The sequence below is a fragment of the Macaca fascicularis genome, chromosome 14 (genome assembly GCF_037993035.2).
Source record: "Macaca fascicularis isolate 582-1 chromosome 14, T2T-MFA8v1.1".
NCBI classification, from domain to species: Eukaryota; Metazoa; Chordata; class Mammalia; order Primates; family Cercopithecidae; genus Macaca; species Macaca fascicularis.
In genome coordinates this window covers 1,370,180-1,390,587 of record NC_088388.1, presented here as the reverse complement: position 1 = coordinate 1,390,587, position 20,408 = coordinate 1,370,180, and the positions used below count along the sequence as shown (strand labels likewise).

The following is a 20,408-nucleotide window of genomic DNA, read 5'->3' as shown; positions in this document are numbered from 1 at the left end:
GGGGCACTGACCATGTCACTGGGTCTGATAGCCAGATTCAGTGTCTGCTGAGGGCCCCTTTCCTGGTCCACAGACAGCGCCTTCTTGCTGGAAGGAAGGCGGGGTGAGGGAGCCACCAATTCCGTTCATGAACGTTTGCGACCTCATCAGCTCCCAAAGGCCCCATCTCCAGATACCCTCGCATCTGGGGTTAAGCTTTCAACATAGGAATGTGGGGCACAAGCATCCTGTGTGTTGCATCACTCTGGACGCTGTGGTGCAGGCAGGTTAGAAGTAAGAGGACAGAAAATGTGCTGAGAAAACACGCTCAGAGGGAAGCGGAAGTGGCCGTGTCAGTGCAAAGGAGACTCCGAGCAAGGAAATGACCAGGAACAAAAAGGCTGTCTATTTAGAAAAGGAGCAGCTCCTGAAGAAGAAGTCCTGCCCGAAACGTGTGCACCGGACAGCGGGGCTCTCCACCAAAGCAGGCGGACGGACTGAACTGAAATCCTGCCTGAAACGTGTGTGCACCAGACAGCGGGGCTCTCCACCAAAGCAGACGGACTGACTGAACTGAAATCCTGCCTGAAACGTGTGTGCACCAGACAGCGGGGCTCTCCACCAAAGCAGGCGGACGGACTGAACTGCGCGGAGACCTGATAGCCGGGCATTGCAGCCCTCCTCTCAGTGATAGAGCCCCACAGACAGTTAGCGAGAGCATGGAGCCCGATGACCCACCAGTCGGCTGTGTTGAAATGACACACACAGACACTGCAGCCTCAACAGCAGAACACCCCGCTTTTCAACTTCACAAAGATTAGCCACCACAATGGAGCATATCACAAAAGAGCCCTTAACAATTTTAAAAAATCGAAACGGTACGAAGTAAGCTTTCTGACCGTGGCGGAGTTAACTGGAGATGAACAGAACAGGAAGGTCTCCAGACACTTGCAGACCGACACATTCTGAGTAATCCACGGGTCCGAGAGGATGCTTCAAGAAAAAAACTTGAACAGACTGCACAGGAAGATACAGCACGTCAGAATTGGTGAGACATAAGCAGTGCTTAGAGGGGATTTACAGGATTAAATGCTTTCTTAGAAAAAGAAGATGACTTTCAATAATCTGAAGTTTCCAACTTAAACTAGAAAAAGAGCAAAAATCAAAATCAAGCAGAAGAAAGTAAATAAGAACAGAAAGCAGTGAAATTGATTTTTAAAACAATAGGGGAAATGAGTGAAATCAAAATGTGATGACTTGGAAAGATAATAAAATTGGTAAACCTGTAGTAAGTACAAAGATAAGAGAGAAGATACAATGATCAGTAAAAAGGAGTGAATGTCACTAAACCCTGTGGATGTAAAGAGGAGTATCACTGTAGACCCAGTGCATGTTAAAAGGATAGGAAGTAAGTATTGCAAAAATAATCTCTGTGCACATTAATTCTATGGTTTGGGTTAAACGGACCAACTCTTTGGAAAGCACAGTACACCAAAACTCGCCTCAGATAGGCAGTGCCATAAGGTAAGAAGAAAGAATAAAAGGCATCCAAATTGGAAAAGAAATAAAACAGTAGGCCCCCCTTCTCTGCAGTTTCAGTTACCCATGGTCAACTGTGGTCTGAAAATAGTAAATGGAAAATTCCCAAAATAAGCAATAAGGTTTAAACTGCACGCGGTTCTGAGCATCGTGATGCTGTCTCCACCGTCCTGCTCCAGGTGTGCGTCCTCCTCCCTCGGCCCAGCTGTGCCTGGGCCCCCGTGAGCGATCCGCTGCTGCAGTGCCAGGGTGCTCGTGCTCAGGTCGCCTCTCTGTGACCTGAGGTGGCCCAAAGCACAGGAGCTGGTGCTGGCAATTCAGATATGCCAAAGAGAAGACAGAAAGTGCTTCCTTGACCTAAAGATGAAAAGGTGAAAGTTCTTGAGTAGAAAGAAAAAGATTGTGTGTGAAGTTGCTAAGGTCTAAGGGAAGAACAAATCTCTTCTTCATGAAATTGTGAAGGAGGGAAAAAAAAGTCAGGTCAATTTTGCTGTGACACCTGAAACTGCGAAAGTGGCAGCCACAGTGCGTGTCGAGTACTTGGATCTGTGGGTGGAGGAGGTGAGAGGATGGGAGCAGCAGCGTGTGGCCATTGAGCCTGCAGAAGGCCAGCAAGGGACCCCCTGAGATGCTACACCAGCCACTCACTGCAGCTGATTGTCCTGTTTATCAGTTACCCTGGGTGTGGTGGCTCACACCTGTAATCCTGGCTACTCAGGAGGCTGAGGCAGCAGATCACTTCAGGAGTTCAAGACCAACTTAGCAACATAGCGAGACCCTATCTCAGTCAGCCAATCAAATTCTCCTGTCTTTATCTTAGTAATGTATGTACAGGAAGAAAGCGCAGCATATACTGGTTTGCGGCTCTCCTTGGCTTCAGGCATGCCCTGGCGTCTTGCGGTGCATCCCCTGTGGACGGGGGGATTGCTGTTTCCCTGTGCACACATAGTGTGATTGGGAAAACCTCAAGGATTGTAGCAAATAATAATAATAATAATAAATCTGGCAAGGTCAGCACATACAAATCAGCCATAGGTCTGGATATCAGCAGTGTGAAATTGAAAACTGAAATTAATATTTAAAATACCATTTGTAATAGCTCCAAAAACAATGAGATCCTTAGTTATAAACTTAACAAGACATTCCCAGGATCTGCACCCTGGAAACTACAAAATGCTGATGCAGAAAAATCAAAGGTCTGTGTAAATGGAGAGATGCACTGCACTTATCACCTGGAAGATGACTGCAGACACAAATTTTCACCCAAACTGATCTGTTGATTTAGTGCAGTTCCAATCCAAATCCCAGCAGAGTTCAAGTGTACACCAGTTCTAAAATTTACATGGAGGGACAAATTAGCTGAAATAGCTACAGTGATTTTGAAAAAATAAGTTAGAGGAATCTCACACTTTTGAGACTTACTGTGAAACTCTAGTAATTAAGACAGTGTGCGGTGTTGAAGGAAGGGGTACACAGCTACGTGGAACACAGTGGAGTCCAGAGATAGAGGACCGTCGACAGAGATGGAGAGTCCAGAGATAGAGGACCGTCGACAGAGATGGAGAGTGCGGAGATAGGGGACCGTCGACAGAGATGGAGAGTCCGGAGATAGAGGACCGTCGATAGAGATGGAGAGTCCGGAGATAGAGGACCGTCGATAGAGATGGAGAGTCCGGAGATAGGGGACCGTCGACAGAGATGGAGAGTGCGGAGATAGGGGACCGTCGACAGAGATGGAGAGTGCGGAGTTAGGGGACCGTCGACAGAGATGGAGAGTGCGGAGATAGGGGACCGTCGACAGAGATGGAGAGTGCGGAGATAGGGGACCGTCGACAGAGATGGAGAGTGCGGAGATAGGGGACCGTCGACAGAGATGGAGAGTGCGGAGATAGGGGACCGTCGACAGAGATGGAGAGTGCGGAGATAGGGGACCGTCGACAGAGATGGAGAGTGCGGAGATAGGGGACCGTCGACAGAGATGGAGAGTGCGGAGATAGGGGACCGTCGACAGAGATGGAGAGTGCGGAGATAGGGGACCGTCGACAGAGATGGAGAGTCCGGAGATAGGGGACCGTCGACAGAGATGGAGAGTCCGGAGATAGAGGACTGTCGATAGAGATGGAGAGTCCGGAGATAGACCCACGCAAACGGGGCCCTCAGAGTTTTGACAAAGAGCAAAATAAATTCAAGGGAGAAAGGACAGCCTGTTCAACAAATGTTGTTGGGAAAAGCAGTCATTTGTGTCAAAAACCAAACGCTGACCTAACCCTCATGCCTCATGCAAACGTCTAAAACTACAAAGCTTTTGGAAGGAACCATAGGAAATCCTCATGACCTGACATTAGGCAAAGAGTTCGTGGATTGACACCAAAGATGCGATCCATTGATGGAAAAGAACCAATGAATTGGACTTCATCAAAATTTAGAACTTTTGCTTCAAGACACTTTTAAGAGAAAGAAGCAGACTCCAGGCTGGGAGAGAAAACATTTGCAAATCACACATCCCACGAAGGACTGATATCCAGAATACATAAAGAACGTATACAACTCAGCAATAAGAAAACAAAACAGTCCAGTTAACTGTCAGCAAAATAAATGAGCAGACAGTTCAGCAAAGAGGGTGTGAGGATGGCAGCCGGGGCAATCGTGTGTCATTGGCAATCAGAGAAAGGCAAACTGAAGCCAGGAGCAGACCCACGTCCGGCTGCTCACATGCCGGTCGGGACACTGGTGCTGGCGAGGGTGTGGCCACCTGGCACTGTGTCTGCTGGCAGGGACACAGGTGGATAGATGAGCACGCCATGTCCGTCTGCAGGGGCAGCATCTGGGCAGTGAGGAGCCATGGACGCCCAACACTCCCGCCACGTGACTGCGTCCCAGGGACCTCCTGCGTGCAAGAGGGGCCCAGATCGGGAGGACCCTCACGGTGCGATTCCTTCCTGCGGCCCATTCCTGAGGAGCCACCCCCGGGGTGCTGGGGACAGAGCAGCACGGCTGTGAGTGGCCACGTAAGCCGCTGCGTGTCCTGATTGTGGTCTTGAATGCGTGAGTCCATGTGTGGATAAAATTCATAGAACTGTATACCAGAAACGGTTTACTGATAATTCAAAAAGTACAGGAAACAGTGGTGTTCCATCTTTCAGAACAGATGGGACAATCTGCAGTGTCCCTCAGTTGCTACTTTCTGTTGGTTTGCGTCGTGGAAAAGGGTTTCCATCTCTGACCTCCACTGTTTTGAGACCTGTTGTATTCCTGTGGCCAGGTGCGTCAGATGTCAGCGGGCAGTGTCAGGGTCCCTGGAGCCAGTGTCTGACTCCTGCAGACTGCTGGGCCGTGCTGGCTGGGTCCTCGTCCTGGAAACATGGGCCTCAGCCTGGCCCTTAGGGGCCTGGGCCTCCGCTACACCATCTGGGAACCCCGGGACAGTGGGGATATGTGCGTTCTCCACATGGTTCTCGAGGAGCAGATACTGAAAGGACTGTCGTCTCTGCATTCTCAGAGGGTCTGACAGCCCGGTGGCGATGCCCACGGTGAGGCCTACAGCCTGGGCAGGTGGGCGCGAAGGTCATGCAGAGCTGCCCCAGGGCGAGGATGGCACCTGAGAAGCAGGGGTGGGCACTGCGTCCCCCTCCTCATGGCCTGTCCATTTTGGGGCCACACTTCCCCTTCGGGTGGCCCGACTCCGCCCCACACGGGGCACACGTGAGAGCTGGTTTGCGTTCTGGAGGTGGGTGCTGGGAGGGGGTTGTCCTAGGGCCCTGGTGGTGCTGGGAGGTGGCCTGGTGGCTGTTTCTCTTGCAGAGGGCGGAGTGCCAGCATGCGGGGCTTGCAGTGTCATCCTCTAGCCTCTTGGTAACTCTGGTGACCGCCCCGGTACCTGCAGTGTGCAGGCTGAAGGGCTTCTTGGACACAGCAGAGGGGCGCCCAGAGACACCGGAGGTCCTGTGTCCAGCTGGAAGGATGGCTTCTCTGGCTGTGCGGGAAGCGGGCGAGCCCCCAGTGGCCCCGTCTCAGCCCTTGGGGCATCTCCCCAGGGGCCTGGTGGGCTCTGGAACCCAGGGCACGATGCTCGGAGCCGGCTAAGAGACGAACGGCCTCCGGAGTGGAGCCTGGATCCATCCTTCTCGGCACTGCCCCACCCGGGGCCATTCCAAGAGGAACCGTGGCTGGATGAGGAGGGTGGGAGCGGTTCGTGTGGAGCCCAGTACTGGGAGGCTGCCCATCGGTCTAGCTGGGGCGGTGGAGGCGATGGTGGTTGTGGTCTCGGTGTGGAGGGGCGTTTGCCCAGTGGCCAGTGCTGCCCTGTGCTGTGTGGCCCATTCCCACTTGGGGTGAGCTGGAAGCTGGCTCTCGGGGAGGAAACCCCGACCCATAGTGTTGGCCGTGTCTCAGGTGTAAGCACTCCCACCACACTCTCCACTGCCTGTGGGTGGGCATCGGCCCAGTATGCCCTGGTTCAGGCCTGCGGGGGCAGCCGCTGTGTCTCAGGTGTAAGCACTCCCAACACAGCACTCTCCACTGCCTGTGGGTGGGTATTGGCCCCAGATGCTCTGGTTCAGGCCTGCGGGGGCAGCTGCTGTAGGCATGGCCTTGGAGGACTGAGGCCCAGCACCATGGCAGGGGGAGAGGGGTGGTGGCCACCAGGTGGGTGCCCTGGGTCTTGGTTGTGTGCTGGGGCTGGAAGGGTGTTAGGGGCTGGGTATCACCTTATGAACTAGAGCACACCCTTGTACCCAACAGTAAGAGGCAAACCCAGGGTGTCCATGTCCCTAGGATGCTCCAGCCTGCTCAGGGGCCACGAGTCTGACATGACAGGCGGCCCTGTGTACCGGGGCAAGAGGAGGCCTCGGGGTGGGCCTTCCGGGGCCGGTCCCTGTCCTGGCCAGTCTGTGGACTGCAGGTGCCACAGAGGCCACTGCACTGCCTGGTTTCCCGGGAGAGGGACTTGGCTTCTAGCAGTCAGAGCGGGGCGCTCCCAAAGGGTGGGGCCTGGCTCACGAGCCACAGCACAGCTTCCTGGGCAGAGAAGGAGCCTCTGTGCTTAATGCAGCAGAAAAACAGCAGCACACATTTGTGTGAATGAATACAACTGAAGCCATTTAGAAGTGGAGAAAATGAAGATGATCCCTTTCATTTAATCACACGCGTGTACAGCCGTGTGACTGGCAGGGTCCCCAGCATGATCCTGGCGTCGTTCTAAGTCAGCTCAGGCAGACCCCTCCATGGAGTGCAGTGTGGTCCCCGCAGACGGCGGGGACAGTGTGTCTGCCCGAGGAGGGAGACGCCTGAGTCCGCCACACCTCTGCTGCCGGCGCTGCCTCTGCCTGCAGATGACCTGAGCAGGAGGGACTCGCTGGCTGGGTGGGTGTGCAGCAGGCACATGCCCTGACCGTGTCTCTGTCCCCACAGACAGTACTACTGGTATGATGAGCGGGGGAAGAAGGTCAAGTGCACGGCCCCGCAGTACGTTGACTTCGTCATGAGCTCCGTGCAGAAGCTGGTGACGGATGAGGACGTGTTCCCCACAAAATACGGTTCGTCTCCCCCAGCACTGGGTGGGCGGTCATCCTCGCGGGGGTGCAGGGAGCATTCAGGACCAAACCTCTGTGCTGCGAGGGGCAGAGGCATGGAGGGCGGCAGCTGCACCACCCCAGCCCCTGCTTAGCATGGAGTACCCTGGGCTGTGAGGTGAGGCCGGAGCCCTTGGGCAGGAGTCAGCCCGGCCAGGGCCGAGGGCCGGCCCTCTGGGCCATGCCGCTGCTCTGGGCCCTTCTTGGTCTGTGCCGCTCACGCAGAGACCACCGTCCACCTTGTGGGGGCTTGGGCTGGGGATCAGCTGCGGAGCCTGTGTCCGGATTTTGGTGGGATGTGGTGGGGCTCCACGCCACTCCCGTGCTGCCAGAGGGACAGCGGGGGACAACAGGAGAGGCCTGTGCCACCATTGCCACCTCCATCCTGGCCCGAGAGAGGGCCCCAGGTGTCCATCAGGGAGACACGGGGGCCCAAGTGCCCAGTCACAGGCCCCTCCCTGAGGAGGTGGCCAGGATGGCCCAGCGAGCGCCCAGCCCTCAGGGCAGGTGCAGCCTCCGGAGCCTGAGCTCACAGGGAGGTCTCAGCAGCCCGGACCTGGGGTTGGCAAGTCCCTGTGGTGCCTGCTGGTGGGCAGAAGCTATTGCTGTTGGGACTTCGTAGCCCCGAGGGTGGCAGGGTCAGGATGTGGGTGGCAGGCACCAGACCCACCAGGATGGGTGCCAGGGGCCTGGCCTCTGTTGGGGCCAAGGGACATCTGCAGCTTGTGACACAGTGGCCTCCCCCAGGCAGAGAATTCCCCAGCTCCTTTGAGTCCCTGGTGCGGAAGATCTGCAGACACCTGTTCCACGTGCTGGCGCACATCTACTGGGCCCACTTCAAGGAGACGCTGGCCCTGGAGCTGCACGGACACTTGAACACGCTCTACGTCCACTTCATCCTCTTTGCTCGGGAGTTCAACCTGCTGGACCCCAAAGAGACCGCCATCATGGACGACCTCACCGAGGTGCTATGCAGCGGGGCCGGCGGGGTCCACAGTGGGGGCAGCGGGGATGGGGCCGGCAGCGGGGGCCCGGGAGCACAGAACCACGTGAAGGAGAGATGAGCCACCCGGGCTGGACAGGGGCGCACGTGTGCAAAAAGACGGTGGTGTGTGTCCTCTCCTGCATCTGCGTGTGCACACATGTGCTTGGCACGCGTGTGGTGAGGTCTGAGAGGGCCCCGGGCTGCGCTGGCGTGGGCTGCACAGACGCAGACAGCCCCGGCCACGTCCTGCGGCCCCCTGTCGGATGGATGCGTGCCGTTTGTAGAGAAGAGCCTTTGGGCCCGTTCGCTCGTTCAGCAGACACGCGTGGACTGAAGCTTTGAGTTTTCTTCTGTGGGGTTTTCCTTTCTCTGGTCTCCGTGCAGCCCCTGCCCTCCCTCGGGTGCTGCTGGCCTCAAAGGAGGAACTTGGTGGGGGCGTCTCCCCCAGGAGGGTGTGATTTGCAGACTTGGGTCTCTGCTCTGCTTTGGGGGTGGGGCTTGCTTTCACAGAGACCCCTCCTTCCCTCTCACCCCCTCCTCTCCTGGCCTTGCCAGGAGTCTTGGCTGTTGGCAGCTCAGAGGTGGGGGAGGCCTGTGGTGTGGGGTGCCCTGCACCTGCTCCTGTCGCCCCTTCCTGCTGCCTCCTCCATGCCCAGGGAACGCCTGTGGTGCAGTCCTCAGGCAAGGCCAGGACGGGGCTGAGGCCCTGCGTGGAGATGCTGCACCAGCAGAAGGCTGAGACCCGCTTACCTTAGTTCATCTGTTCACTCGTAATAAAAAGAATTCTCTCAGGTCAGAGCCTGTGTGTGTCTCAGCGTCTCGGTTCCCCCCCCCCGGCCCCCCCCCCACACACACTGTGGGCAGCCCGGCCACTTCCTTGGTGGGCAGCCTCAGGAACAGGCACCTCGGAGGCTGCCCCGAGAGTGGGGGTCAGAGCAGACTCGCCCCTCACTGCCTGTGAGGGTCCACAGCCAGCCTGCAGGTGCCGTGGGGGAAGCACAAACCCCGTGTCACTCGCCCTCCCCAGCCACCTCAGCCACCTGCCCCTCCCCATGCTGGTGGCGGGACCCTCAAATGTGGCTGCAGTCAGCTGGGAACATCTTCTCCGAAGGGCTCTGGGCCAGCCAGCCCGAAACAGTGGCTCTGCCGCAGGGGCCCTTCCTGGCCGGGACAGTGTGGCCCAGGGGCAAGCAGGTTTGTGTCCTCAGCCTGGGAGTGGGTAGGCACGTGCTGCAGGGAGAGGGGCCCTAAACTGAAGCCTGGGGCTTATCGGGACCTGAGTGGGCTGAGAAGTGGGAAGAGGGGGCTTCCCGGGTCAGGGCCTAGTTGGTACAGACCTCAGGACTGTGGGTCACTGCCAGTGGCACCTGCTGCACAGTGACCTCGTGCAGCCCCCCGCCCCCTGCTTAGCTAGTGGGGCCTGTCCAGGTCATGGTGCTCCCCTGGCCTCGGGCTCAGCCTGCGTGGTGCACCTGTGGCCAACAGGCCCGTTCTTGGCTTTCCCAGGGACCAAGCTGCAGGTCAGAGTCCCTTCCCCTGCCCTGTCTCTGCCTCCCACTTCAAGAACTGACAGCCTCTGGGTTTCTCAACATGGCTGGAGTCAGCTGGCGGCATCTGCTCCGACATCCACGCCCACCACCTCCCCGCGAGGGCCCACACTTGACTGTGACTCTGGGCCACACAGTGAGTCAGTGCCTGGAGCCAAACCCAGTTCCCAGAGGGAGGCCTGCTGGGTGCCACCTGCCCTTGTCCCCTGATGCTCTGCGTGGACCCCCAGAGTGGAGGCCCCAGGACACCCACAGAACTTGACTGAAGGGGCTGAGTGTAGGAGCCTGAGGCAGGGACCAGCGCTGGCCTAGGCAGCAAGGAGGTCTCCCGGCAAGGGAGGGCAAGAACGGAGGCGGGTGGCCTGGTGGGGCTGCCCTCTCTGGCTAAGGCTCCCGGCTGGGGTGTGCACGGAGCTCCTGGCTGAGGCCACAGGGAGCCAACCAGGCACACAGCCTGGGTCGCTGTATGCTGGCAAACCTGGGGCCTGGCTGCCGAGCGGAGGCCAGGAGGAAGATTGGACTGAGAGCGCTGCGGGGCACAGGGGGCTGGGGACCGGCTCCACAGGGCCTGGAGGGGCTAGGAGGACACTGGGATTCCAGCTGGAGCCTCAGATGAAATGTGTGTGGAGCCTGCGGGACGGCCTTAGGTGGTGTCCAGGGCGCGCGTTCATGCCGGTCTCACACTCAGGATGCAGCTGCAGGGTCCCCAGGGCACATGGGAGTTGCGGGCACAAGTCCCTTTGGGAAGGGTTCCTGGGATGAGGGCTGGCGCTGGGTGTTGGGGGCGCCTGCTGCTAGGCCACAGGCTGGTGGACCGTCCCGCTCCTGGGCTGAGGGGACTGCTGTGCGCCGTCCTCTGCTGGGAAGGGTTCTTGCTGCAAGACCTGGAGTCCTGGCCCAGCCTCCCTGCCTCTGCCTCCATTTCCTTCTGTGAACAGGAGGCCTGTACACTGAGCGGGGTCTCAGTGATGAGGGCTCAGCCCTCACCCCCCAGCTCACCCAGCCTCTGAGGTCTCTGTTCTGAAAGGTAGAATGATGGTCCCCAAAAGAGATCCGTGTCCTAATCCTGAGAGACTCTCCTTAGATAGCACAGGAGGATGGAAGCCGCAGATGGAATCGGGTTCCCGATCACTGACCTGGGGATGGGGAGGTTATCTGGATGGGCCCAGTGTTGTCAGGAGGGCCCAGGGCACTGAGCGGGAAGGCGGCGTGGGAAGGGCCTGAGTCAGCAGCGCAGGCAGCTCCTAGAAGCTGGGAAGGCAGCGTGGGAAGGGCCTGAGTCAGCAGCTCCTAGAAGCTGGGAAAGGAAGGAGCCCAGAAAGAAGCGCCCCTGCTGACTTGCCCGGTGAGGCCCGTTTGACGTAAGTTCGTTTTGCCTCCAGCCACGAAGTTCATGGCAACTGCAGCAACAGGAGATGAAGGCAGATTTTGGTTTGAGGCATGAGGTGCTGCTGTAGCAAACACCTAGGAAGGTGGAAGTGGCTTTGGAATCGGGCAGAGGCTGAAAGAATTTTGAGGGTGATAGAAAAAGCCTGTGATGTTGTTAAACAGGTGGTAGAAGGATGGAGGCAAGTGGGGCTCCAGGGGCTCGGAGGAACCGGCCTGGGCGTTGAGAAGAGTCACAGCTGCTGTGACCCACCCGTCCTCAGACATGTGGGGTTAAAGGTGCAGGTGGGAGCTAGAGGGAAAGGAAGGAACGGGAGCCAGGGAGAGCCCTGTCGATGGGGGTAGAGGCACAGCTGTACTCTGTCCCGTTGCCATGTGTGGGCCGCACTCGCGGGCGGTCAGCCTGGCCCCCTTTCGCTGCTGAGGTCAGCCAAGTGAGGGAAGGACATTAGCAGAGGGGTGAGCACCCTGCCGTTGGGAATTCTCAGCTAAAGATGCTGATGTCACGGGATTCACTGTCAGGAATGAGTGCTTGGAGTCACGGCCACACCAGGAGCTCCTGGAGGAGGGCGAGCCTGTGGCTGGTGGATGCTCCGGGTCACCCAAGCAGATGCTGAAAGCCGGGACAGCTGTGGGAGGTCTGTGGACCAGCCTCGGGGCTTACGGAGGAAAGCCCCGTGGAAACGACGAGCGGCTCTTACACCATCAGAGGCTTGGCTGGCTTGGACTGAGGCAGAGGGGATGTGGTGGAAGGCTCTTGGGCCCCCAAAAATCAGCAGGCAGGAAGCAGACTAAACTGTTCAGCTGCAAACACTCGCCACATTTCATACAAAGAGCGTGGCCCTGAGGGTGGAGGTGTCAGCACAGAGGCAGAGTCTGGACCCACAGAAGGAGTTCCCAGGCCTTGCCGGGACCCGAGGGAGTACGCCCAGCTGGATTTTGGATTTCTTGGGAGCAGCGACACAGGCACCTTGCAGCTTTCTCTGTGTGTCACGTGTGTGTGTGTGTGTGTGTGTATGCACGTATAAACGACTGGGTTTCACCGTCACCCAAACTGGAGCGGTCACTACAGCCTCAGACTTCCCGCCCTTCAGCCTCCTGAGCAGCCAGGACCACAGGTGTGAGCCACCATGCCTGGCTGGTTTTGAAATATGTTGTGGAGGTGAAGTTTCACTACCAAGGCTGGTCTCGAACCCCTGGGCCCCGGTGATCCCTTCTGCCTCAGCCTCCCAAAGTGCTGGACCAGCACACCCAGCCAGGCTTTCCTTGAGAACAGGAATGCCTGCGACTGGCATTCCGCGTCTGTTCTCCGGTTGTATTGTGGGAGCAGGTAACTGGTTTTCTAGCTTTTGGGGTCCACAGATGGAGCGGAAACTGCCCCTGGGTGGAAGGCCCAGAGTGTCACCCATACCTGATCGGGGTGGCTTAGAGGGTGCGACTTGGGACTTGTAAACTGATGAGCTGAACGTGAGGTTTGGGACGGGACTGGGTGCCGTGTTCGGTGGAGACTGTTGGGGCCGCGAGGGGAGGGATGCATTCGCACGTGGCATGGGTGTGAAGCGGGGGAGCGGGAGGGTACTGTGGGAGACATCCCTCGCCACCGGCTGTGTCCACATCTAGTCCTGTGGAAGTGAACGTGCCCCCCGGCAGCAAAGGGGAATGAAAGCAGCAATGAGATTAAGGCAGTCAGCTGACCTTGAGAGGCAGAGGTGGTCTAGGCCCAGTGAGAGCACGCGGCCTTCATCGTGGAAGCTGGACTCAGGCTGGGGCGCGCAGGACACAGCTGTGAGGAGGCTCCACCCACGCTCCTGGCTGCGAAGGTGGAGACCCCGGGCCCCGGGATGCAGGTGGCCACAGGTCCTCCCCTGGAGCCTCCAGGAGGAGCACACCTTGATTCTAGACCAGGCAGACCCCCTTGAGTGCGACCTGCCCAGTCCTTGACTCTGGGACTGTGAGGTACTGGTGTTTTAAGCTTCTTAGTTTGCAATAACTTAACTATGGCGGTGATAGGAAACCACAGGAGACGATGCATCTACCTAACAGGCCACGGTGTTCTTACAGGGTCCTAGGGGCAGGTGCACAAGAGGGCCCAACCCCCTGGCATGAGACCCACAGCGTCGTCTCCCGGGCCCGTCTGGCCACGAACATGGCTCCCCGGTCGTGTTCCCTGCACGTCTGTCAGCCCTGCCCACTCTCCAGCAGGCCCCGCTGCCTGGAACGTCGCGCTGGTTCCCCTTCTGTTGCCGGCTGCCTCCTCTCTGGCTCTCTGTGGACCCCGACCCCTTGCCGTATCACACCGAGACCTGGGTTGGTGGCGGGGAGTTGGGGTGGGAGGGGGAGAAGTCACTGGAGCGAGTGGGGAGGCACTGGACTTAGGGCAGAGGGCCTGGGCACCACACCACTGGAGGGAGGGAGGAAGGCAGGACGGGTTGGCAGGGCCAGGCCACTTGTGGTGAGCTCCCTGGCAGGGGATGGGAGCAGGGCAGCTGGAACGTCCCACCCTGGAGCCGGCACACGGGCGTCGGCCTCCTCCTGCAAGCTCTGAGGCTTTGTAACACCAGGAGTCGTTTCATCTTACAGCTTAGGCGGCCGGGGCTCTGTGCCTCTGCCCTCAGCTGACTGGGAAAAGCCCAGCACAGGCTCTCCACAGAGCAGAGCCAGGCCAGGACTGCTGTGTGCAGGGCCCCTCCCTGGAGCAGCCACCTCCTGCCTGCTGGGGCCGCGTCCTGTGCGGGGGGCGAGTCAGACCTTGGCACCTGCCATGCCATGGGTGGGCTCACCAGTAGGCTTGTTCAGCAGGGCCCCAGCTCTCAGGCCAGGCCGTGGCAGGCTCTGACCCCAGATGTGCCACCTGAGAACTGAGGACCAGGACTGCGAAGCCGTCCTCTAGGTGGGCAGACTGACCACCACATCCTTTTTCAATCTCCATCTTAATTTCTTCATAGAAAGGATGTGAGGACCGACTGGTGTAAAGCGAGACTAGTGTCTGCCACATCAGAAGTCCTGCCATATTTGTTTTCATTTTTCATAGAAATACCAGCAGATTCTGGCTTAGCTCGCTTTGGGTTCTGTTACTTAACCACCAAGAGAGCTTGGTGTCAGAAGTGGGACTGCAGGACACAGCCCCTTCCTGAGCAGACTGGGGAGCTGGCAGGGTTCTTGACAGACTGTTTCCTTTTGGGCCTCCGGTCATGTGCCTGAGAAGGCTGGTTCCTCACCGTGAATGTTGAGAGGACCAGGAGTGTGTGTCAGCCACTCAGAGAAGCAGGTGCAGGACCACAGGTCAGGAAGCCTTCCGGTCTGGGGCCTGTGACCCCACAGACCGTCCTTGCTTCGCTGAACTGTAGCAGCCAAATTCCTTTCCTCAGCCTGTTTCTTAAGGTAAAATGAGCCGGGAAACTGGATAATCCAGGGATTGGAATGGAGTCTGATTCCCTGAACCCCTCCCAAGTGCCTTCTCTTTGGGGTACCCACCTCCTGTGAGCTCAGCCACTTGGCAGTCCAGGATCAAACGGGATGGCTCAGCTTCCCTCCGTGTCCCAGGCTCTGAGTGGAGCTAACTAAGCCTGACAGGCATGGTGACCCCCTGGCTCCCTCCAGAGAGATGGGTACAGGCACAGCTTGAAGTTCGGGGCAGTGGCTCTCACTTGGGGGTGATTCTGTCCCCTACCAGGAGACTCATGGCAATGTCTGGGAATGTTTTGTCACAGTGGAGGTGGGACAGCTACTAGCTTCTGTTGGACTGAGACCAGGGATGTGGCCCCCACCCCATTGTCCCACCGCAGCCGCCCTGTGCTTAGCACCTGCTCCAATGATAAACAGCTGGGTGCAGTCCGGCCATGCCCGAGTCCTTCACACGGGAGGGGAGTGTGCGTGGGCGTGCGCCTCCCAGGGCAGCTCTGTGGATGCCGCAGTCTGCCTGGACCCTGCTGAGGCCTGCTCCTGGCCTCCTCCAGGCTGCGTGGACTCCTGGCCACTGGCCTCATACAGCATGGGCCTGGACTTGCCCTTCGGCTTCGGCGGCGGCAGAGGGGCAGCTGGGCCAGGGCGTCGTGCCAGTGGAGCCCTCGGCCCTGGCTGCCCTCTGTGGCAGGCATGCCTGGGACCATCCCCGCTCTAGCTCCCGGGGCTGTGCTCAGCCTGGGCCCCTCACTCCCAAGGCTGGGTCATGGCATCCTATCCGGCCTCTTCCCAAGTGAGGAGCGGGAAGGTGGCTCATTCTCCAGGAAAAGGCCCAGGCCTGGGGTGGCCCATGCAGGCCTTGTAGTGGCAGAGGTGCCATGTAAAGAGCACTCCGCCCCGGCCCTGGCCCTCAACGGGAGCCCGCCTCAGGCTGGGGCAGCCTCCGGGGATCGGAAGTGACCTCTGACCCTGGCTGCCCGGACCCTCGCCCTCTTCAGCTGGGCAGAGGGTAGCTGCGTTCACACTGGCGCAGCCCAGGGGCTGCAAGTGGGGAACAAGAAGCTGTCCCGGGCTGTCCCAGAGCCCTGCGCGCGCGCCCTGCCCGGAGGAAGACCTGCGTCGCTGTCTTTGCGGAAGGGATTTATTGTTCCGAGCTGCAGTCGCTCACAGTTACGACAGGGGTACACTGCGGGGGCTCGCCCATTTCCGTGGCGCCTGCTGGAGTCCGCGCGTGTCTGAAGCACAAGAGGGGAAGGCGAGCAAGAGGCGTTGTGCTTCGTGTCCTCGATCTCCGTGGAGAGCCCCTTCCCGCCTGGGCCGCCTGGCGTTTGCTGTCCTAGGCGTTTGCTTTTGTTCTTACGTCTAGAAATCCCAGCCTGTGGCAGAGGTCTCATGTCAACAGAAGCGTTAAAATGTACACACGAGGTGGGTGGGAGGCAGGGCAGGCACTGAAGCAGACAGACTCCACGGCAGAGGCATGCATCAGACCCGCCGCCCCCCATGGCCGCTGCATCCGGGCTGTGCCCGCCTGGGAGGGCCGGGCACGTGGGCAGAAGGGAACGCAGAAGCTGGAGCTGGTGTGAAGCACGGCGGTGGGCACTGGGCAGGGGGGCCTGCAGCCCCCTCCAGGCCACACCCTGGGCCTCGCTCTGCACAGAACGCCCAGCGGAGGAGCGCCACCGACTCTTTCTGTCCTTTGTTTTTTTTCAACTTTTTAAAATTTTAATAAGAAAAGCCCCACGTGCCCCTGCCGTCCTGTGTGTGGGGAGGGCCAGCTGGGGGCCTTCCTCCTACCCCTTCACCCTTGGACACAAAACCAAGATCGCCCCAGCCTGGGTCTCGACAGAGGGGCGCTGGCGCTGCCGTCCGCTACGAGACGCTGCCCCTCTGCCCCGAGCCCCCACAGGTGGAGCTGCTTCTCCGCAGAGAAACGGAACCCATGACAGAGCGAACCGCACCATCTTAGATGTGTGTGTAGGAAGAACCGGGAGCAAGGGACTGAAACACAAAACCTGGCCCTGTCCCAGCGGCGCCCCCACCCCCACACCCTTTTCCAAAAACCACCAAGAAAAAAAAGTTTATAAAAATATCTTGCAGGAATTCTTTAAAGTTTACAGTAGCTCACCAGCTGCCCCGAGCCCCACCAGCTCTGTCCTCAGAGGGCGTCCTGGCCCCAGACCCCACCCCGCCCGAGACGGGCAGACGGCAGGGGATGCGGCCGCCGCCCTTCCCTGAACAGAGGTGTAGAGAATCCATAAATTAAAACAGCAAATAAATAACACTGATCCCAGCCCAGCGACCTGGCCTGCTGGGAAGGCTCTGGCACCCTAGGGTCTCTCTGTTTCCACCTCAGCCAGGGAGGAGTGCCAGAGCCCACAGCCGCCCCAGATGAGGCAAGGGAGGCGCAGGTGAGACGAGAGGACGGGAGGCAGCCTGAGGAGGCCAAGACTACACGGAGGCGGAGGCGGCACGGCCAGGGAGGCGGGGCATGGGCCGCGAGGCGCGAGGAGGCCTCCGGGTGCGGCGTGGAGGCGGTGGACGGGGTGGACGGGGTCTGTTCCTGTGGCTACTTTGCCCACCGGGGGTCCCGGCCCCAGAAGGCCGCCAGGCAGGCTGTTCTTGCTGAGGGGTCAGGTGACCGGGAGTCCGGGTCGGCCGGGCTGGAGGAGGCTCCCCCGAGCCTGGCCCTCCTCCCACGGGCCGTGCGGAGCTGAGGCGAGGAGCTGCCGCGGGGTGGACGGGGCGCTGGGCTGGGCCTCGCTGCCTGGCAGCAACAGCAGGAGCGGAGGGAGGGCGGGTCCGCAGCAGCTGCCTTCGGTCACAGAGGATGGCCTCGTGGAGGTGACATGTTAACTTTTCGGGATAATTCCTGGTATCAGAGTGGAAACAAGCGACGCTGTCAGAGACAGGCAGAGACAGAGACAGGAGAAAGAAAAGACAGAGACAGGAGAGAGGAGAGAGCGGGCACGGGTGGCACAGCCCGCAGGCCGGCCCCGGCGCCCCTTTCCTTTCCTCCCAGGCTCTGAGAACAGTCTGGATGGACGGGCGGCGCGGCCGCGGGTCCACTTGGGGCAGGACGGGCGGCGGGCGGCGAGGCAGCCGCTGTCAGTGCTGTGCTGGGGGGGGGAGGCTAGTGTGTCTAAGGCTGCTCGCGGCGGGCGGCGGGCGGGCCCATGTTGGCCGTGTCCTTGCCCGTTGGGTACTCGGCGTCCCCTCCGGGGCCAGGGCCAGCGGCCGCGGAGTCACCGAGTGGGCCGTGGGCACTCCGCTTGGCGGGCGTGCTGGGGGCCTGGGCCGCCTGCCCGTTCTTCTCGTCTGAAAAAAGTTGTTTAATTACGTCAAAGAAGTTACTCAATGGGCTGCCTGGGTACACAGAACAGAGACAAAAAAAAAAAAAACAAAAGAAAAAAGAACAAAAAAGGGGGAGAGAAAGAGGAAGGGAGGGAAGGAGAGAGAGAACAAACAAACAAATGAACAAAGGGGCCTCGACGAGGGAGAGAACCCAGAGATGAGGCTGAGATGGGGCGGAGCGGAGCCGGCGGGCGGCAAGCGGGGTGGGCAGGTGGCAGCCGGCAGGGGCCCTGCACGCTGGGGGGCTGTGCGGTGGGGGAGCTGTGCGCCGTGGGGCCTCCGAGCTGTTGCGCAGGACCCAGGGCTCCTTTGGCGAAGTGAGGCTCGGGGCAGGTGGTGAGACCCCTCCCTCCCTCCCCACCAAGGCCTGGCCCGGAAGGCCTTGCACCGCCCCCTTGCCTCCCCACCTCACAGCCGTGAGGGACAGCCCACCCCACTCCGGAGATGACAGCGTCAAGACAAGGGCCTGCTGGGAGCTCTGCAGCCTCGCAGGACCCTGGGGGCAGCTGCTGGCCCCACTGTGTGAGGCCCAGTGGAAGACAGGGAGAGGGCGTGCCCACCACACCTCCCCAGAGAGGCCTGAAGCCCGACTCCTGACCAGCTTGGACACAGTTCAGCAGCAGACAGACAGATGGACAGATGAGTGGACAGGCATGGAGGGGGTGGGTGTGGGAGGCAGGCTGGGGGTCTGGGGACAGGCAGCTAGAGTCGTGTCCCGGGTCCCTGGGATGGGGGCAGTCCTGAGGACAGGGGCGGAAATGGGGAGCCCACCCTTCTTGGGGCCCTGCGCTCACTGCCCAGGTGTGCCGATGGAGGCACATCAACCCCACTTCCTAAGCCTAACCACCACCTGAATCCTGAGCTCCCTGCCAGGCACAGCCTCCAGTGGACAGAGGGATGGGCACCTAGGCCACAGCCTGCACCATTGGGACCAGTGGGACCCTCACTGGCTTCAGGCCTTGGGAGCCCCTTCCTGGGCCTGCCCCGATTCTAGGGCCTGGCAGAGGTGGGTCTGGCCAGGAGCCCCGCCTGGGCCCACTGTGGTAGGGGAGCGACCTGGGCTGCTCCCGGTAGCGGATGGGCCGGGACATCTGGGCTGCTGGTTGCCTACGTCTATCTTACACAGGGAAGCCGAGACAGCCGGGGCGGCGGGTTGGCCAGAGCGGGCTGAGGGTGAGCGGTGGAGTGGCAGGCGGAGGTGCCAGGTGAGCGTGGGGGATTCTTACCACATTTGGAAAGCCGCCCCGTCATCATTTCCATACAGTTAGTGGTGTCTGGAGCACAGAATGGAGAGAGGAGGGAGGGAGTGAGTGAAAGGCCGCCCGGCGCCTTCCGACTGGCTGGACGCCCACAGCCTCGATGGGGAGGGGGCAGAGCCAGGAGTGGGTGGGGCCCCGGAGGAAAGGGGGAGGGATTGGGTGAGGCCAGAGCCAGAGGGGGCGGGGCCTAGAAGGGGCAGTGCAGGGGGCAGGGCCTGGAGTGAGGCGCGGCTGTGGGGGCGGGAAACAAGGCGGAGCCACCTGGGCAGCAGTGGGTCCTCCAGCACCCTGAGCCTGGATATGGCTGGTGCCCTGGGTGGGCCTGGCAACCTCCCATGGGCTGACAACCCTGCCCTGGCCGTGGCCTGCGTCGGTCGCTATGCATCCTCACTGTGCCACTCGGCAGCTCCAGGACCCTGTGGCTTCCAGCTGCCCCTCAACTCAAGGCAGGCACCCTCTTTCTCAACCCTCTCCCCTGCTGCTGGGCCTGGGGATGTTGGTGCTGCCAGGCCAGGACTGGGGTGGGAGCAAGGCCCTGGGAGGAGCTGCTCCCTCGAGGCCCTCTCTGGCACCTGCAGAGGGTGGACACATGCCCTGGTCTGCGTGTGCCTGCTCACTGGGGGCTCTGAGCCCCCCTCCTCGGCCGGGCTGGGGTCTCCAGGAGGGTGGGCAGTGCCTGAGGAGGCCCCCTGCTGGCCAGACACCTTCCACACGTCCTTGGAGCTGGGCTCACTAGACAAAAGCGTCCAATGTGGGGGGGGCAGGGCTGGGTGTAGCGAGATCATGGGGACAGGCTGGGCCCCTCAAGTCCAAAGGCAGACAGATGGGGCCCAGAATAGGCCCCCGAGAGCCTCTGCAATGGGCTCCACTGAGGTCAGGGTCCAGGGCAGGAATGGAGAGGGGCTGGGAGTTGGCTCGGTGGGGAGTGGTACGTGCTGACAGACGGGACCACACTTTGCAGGGCCAGGCTGGGGGAGCTCTGCCCACAGCCCACGCAGGAGCAGCCTGAGGCATCCATGTGGCTGCTCAGGTGCAGGGACACCCTGGGCAGCACCCGGGGCCTGTTTCTGCTTGCCCTCCTGGACAAGCCGGTCCGTCCCTGGCCTTGGTGGCTGCCCTGTCATTCCCTGGCCTTGGTTTCCCTTCCTAAGATGAAGGCTTTCAAGGCTCAGAGAGCCAGAAGCTGCTGCCAGCCGATGGCACAGCCTCCACCGTAGGGCAGAGCCACATGTATCTGCGGGGCTGAGCACCTGGAACCCTGCTCCTCCTTGCCCGCTGTGCCAGCCTGGCTCCCAAAATCAGGAGAAGGGGGCAACTCCCCCACCCACTGGGGCTTCGGTTAGGGCCAGGGCTGTTAGGGACCTCAGCCCCCAGCCCGCAGTGGGGTGAA

At 60.1% G+C, this 20,408-nt stretch overlaps 2 protein-coding genes across 45 annotated transcripts in view; one reads left to right on the top strand and one right to left on the bottom strand.

The window, feature by feature from the left end:
- The window catches only part of MOB2 (MOB kinase activator 2), a 72,887-nt gene extending 64,018 nt beyond the window's left edge, over window positions 1-8,869 (top strand). For 7 of the 16 annotated variants that reach the window (XM_045372404.2, XM_074012812.1, XM_074012811.1 and 4 more), the window contains exons 4-5: window positions 6,928-7,052; window positions 7,836-8,869. In XM_045372404.2, the coding sequence (XP_045228339.1) occupies window positions 6,928-7,052; window positions 7,836-8,152 (442 nt within the window). In that variant the 3' untranslated portion in view covers window positions 8,153-8,869. The remainder of the gene's footprint in view (window positions 1-6,927; window positions 7,053-7,835) is intronic. The other 9 variants (XR_012422895.1, XM_074012809.1, XM_074012814.1 and 6 more) reach the window with 3 other exon arrangements.
- Window positions 8,870-15,531: 6,662 nt separating this feature from the next.
- The window catches only part of BRSK2 (BR serine/threonine kinase 2), a 68,624-nt gene continuing 63,747 nt past the window's right edge, over window positions 15,532-20,408 (bottom strand). For 12 of the 29 annotated variants that reach the window (XR_006692405.3, XR_012422888.1, XR_010580708.2 and 9 more), the window contains 2 exons: window positions 18,986-19,033; window positions 15,532-17,277 (listed from right to left, as the gene is read on the bottom strand). Coding sequence is in view for 15 of the 29 variants with exons in the window: in XM_074012796.1 (XP_073868897.1) it covers window positions 17,258-17,277; window positions 18,986-19,033 (68 nt within the window). In the remaining 14 variants the exon portion in view is untranslated. Of the gene's footprint in view, window positions 17,772-18,985; window positions 19,034-20,408 lie in introns of all 29 variants that reach the window. The other 17 variants (XR_006692404.3, XR_012422889.1, XM_045372393.3 and 14 more) reach the window with 4 other exon arrangements.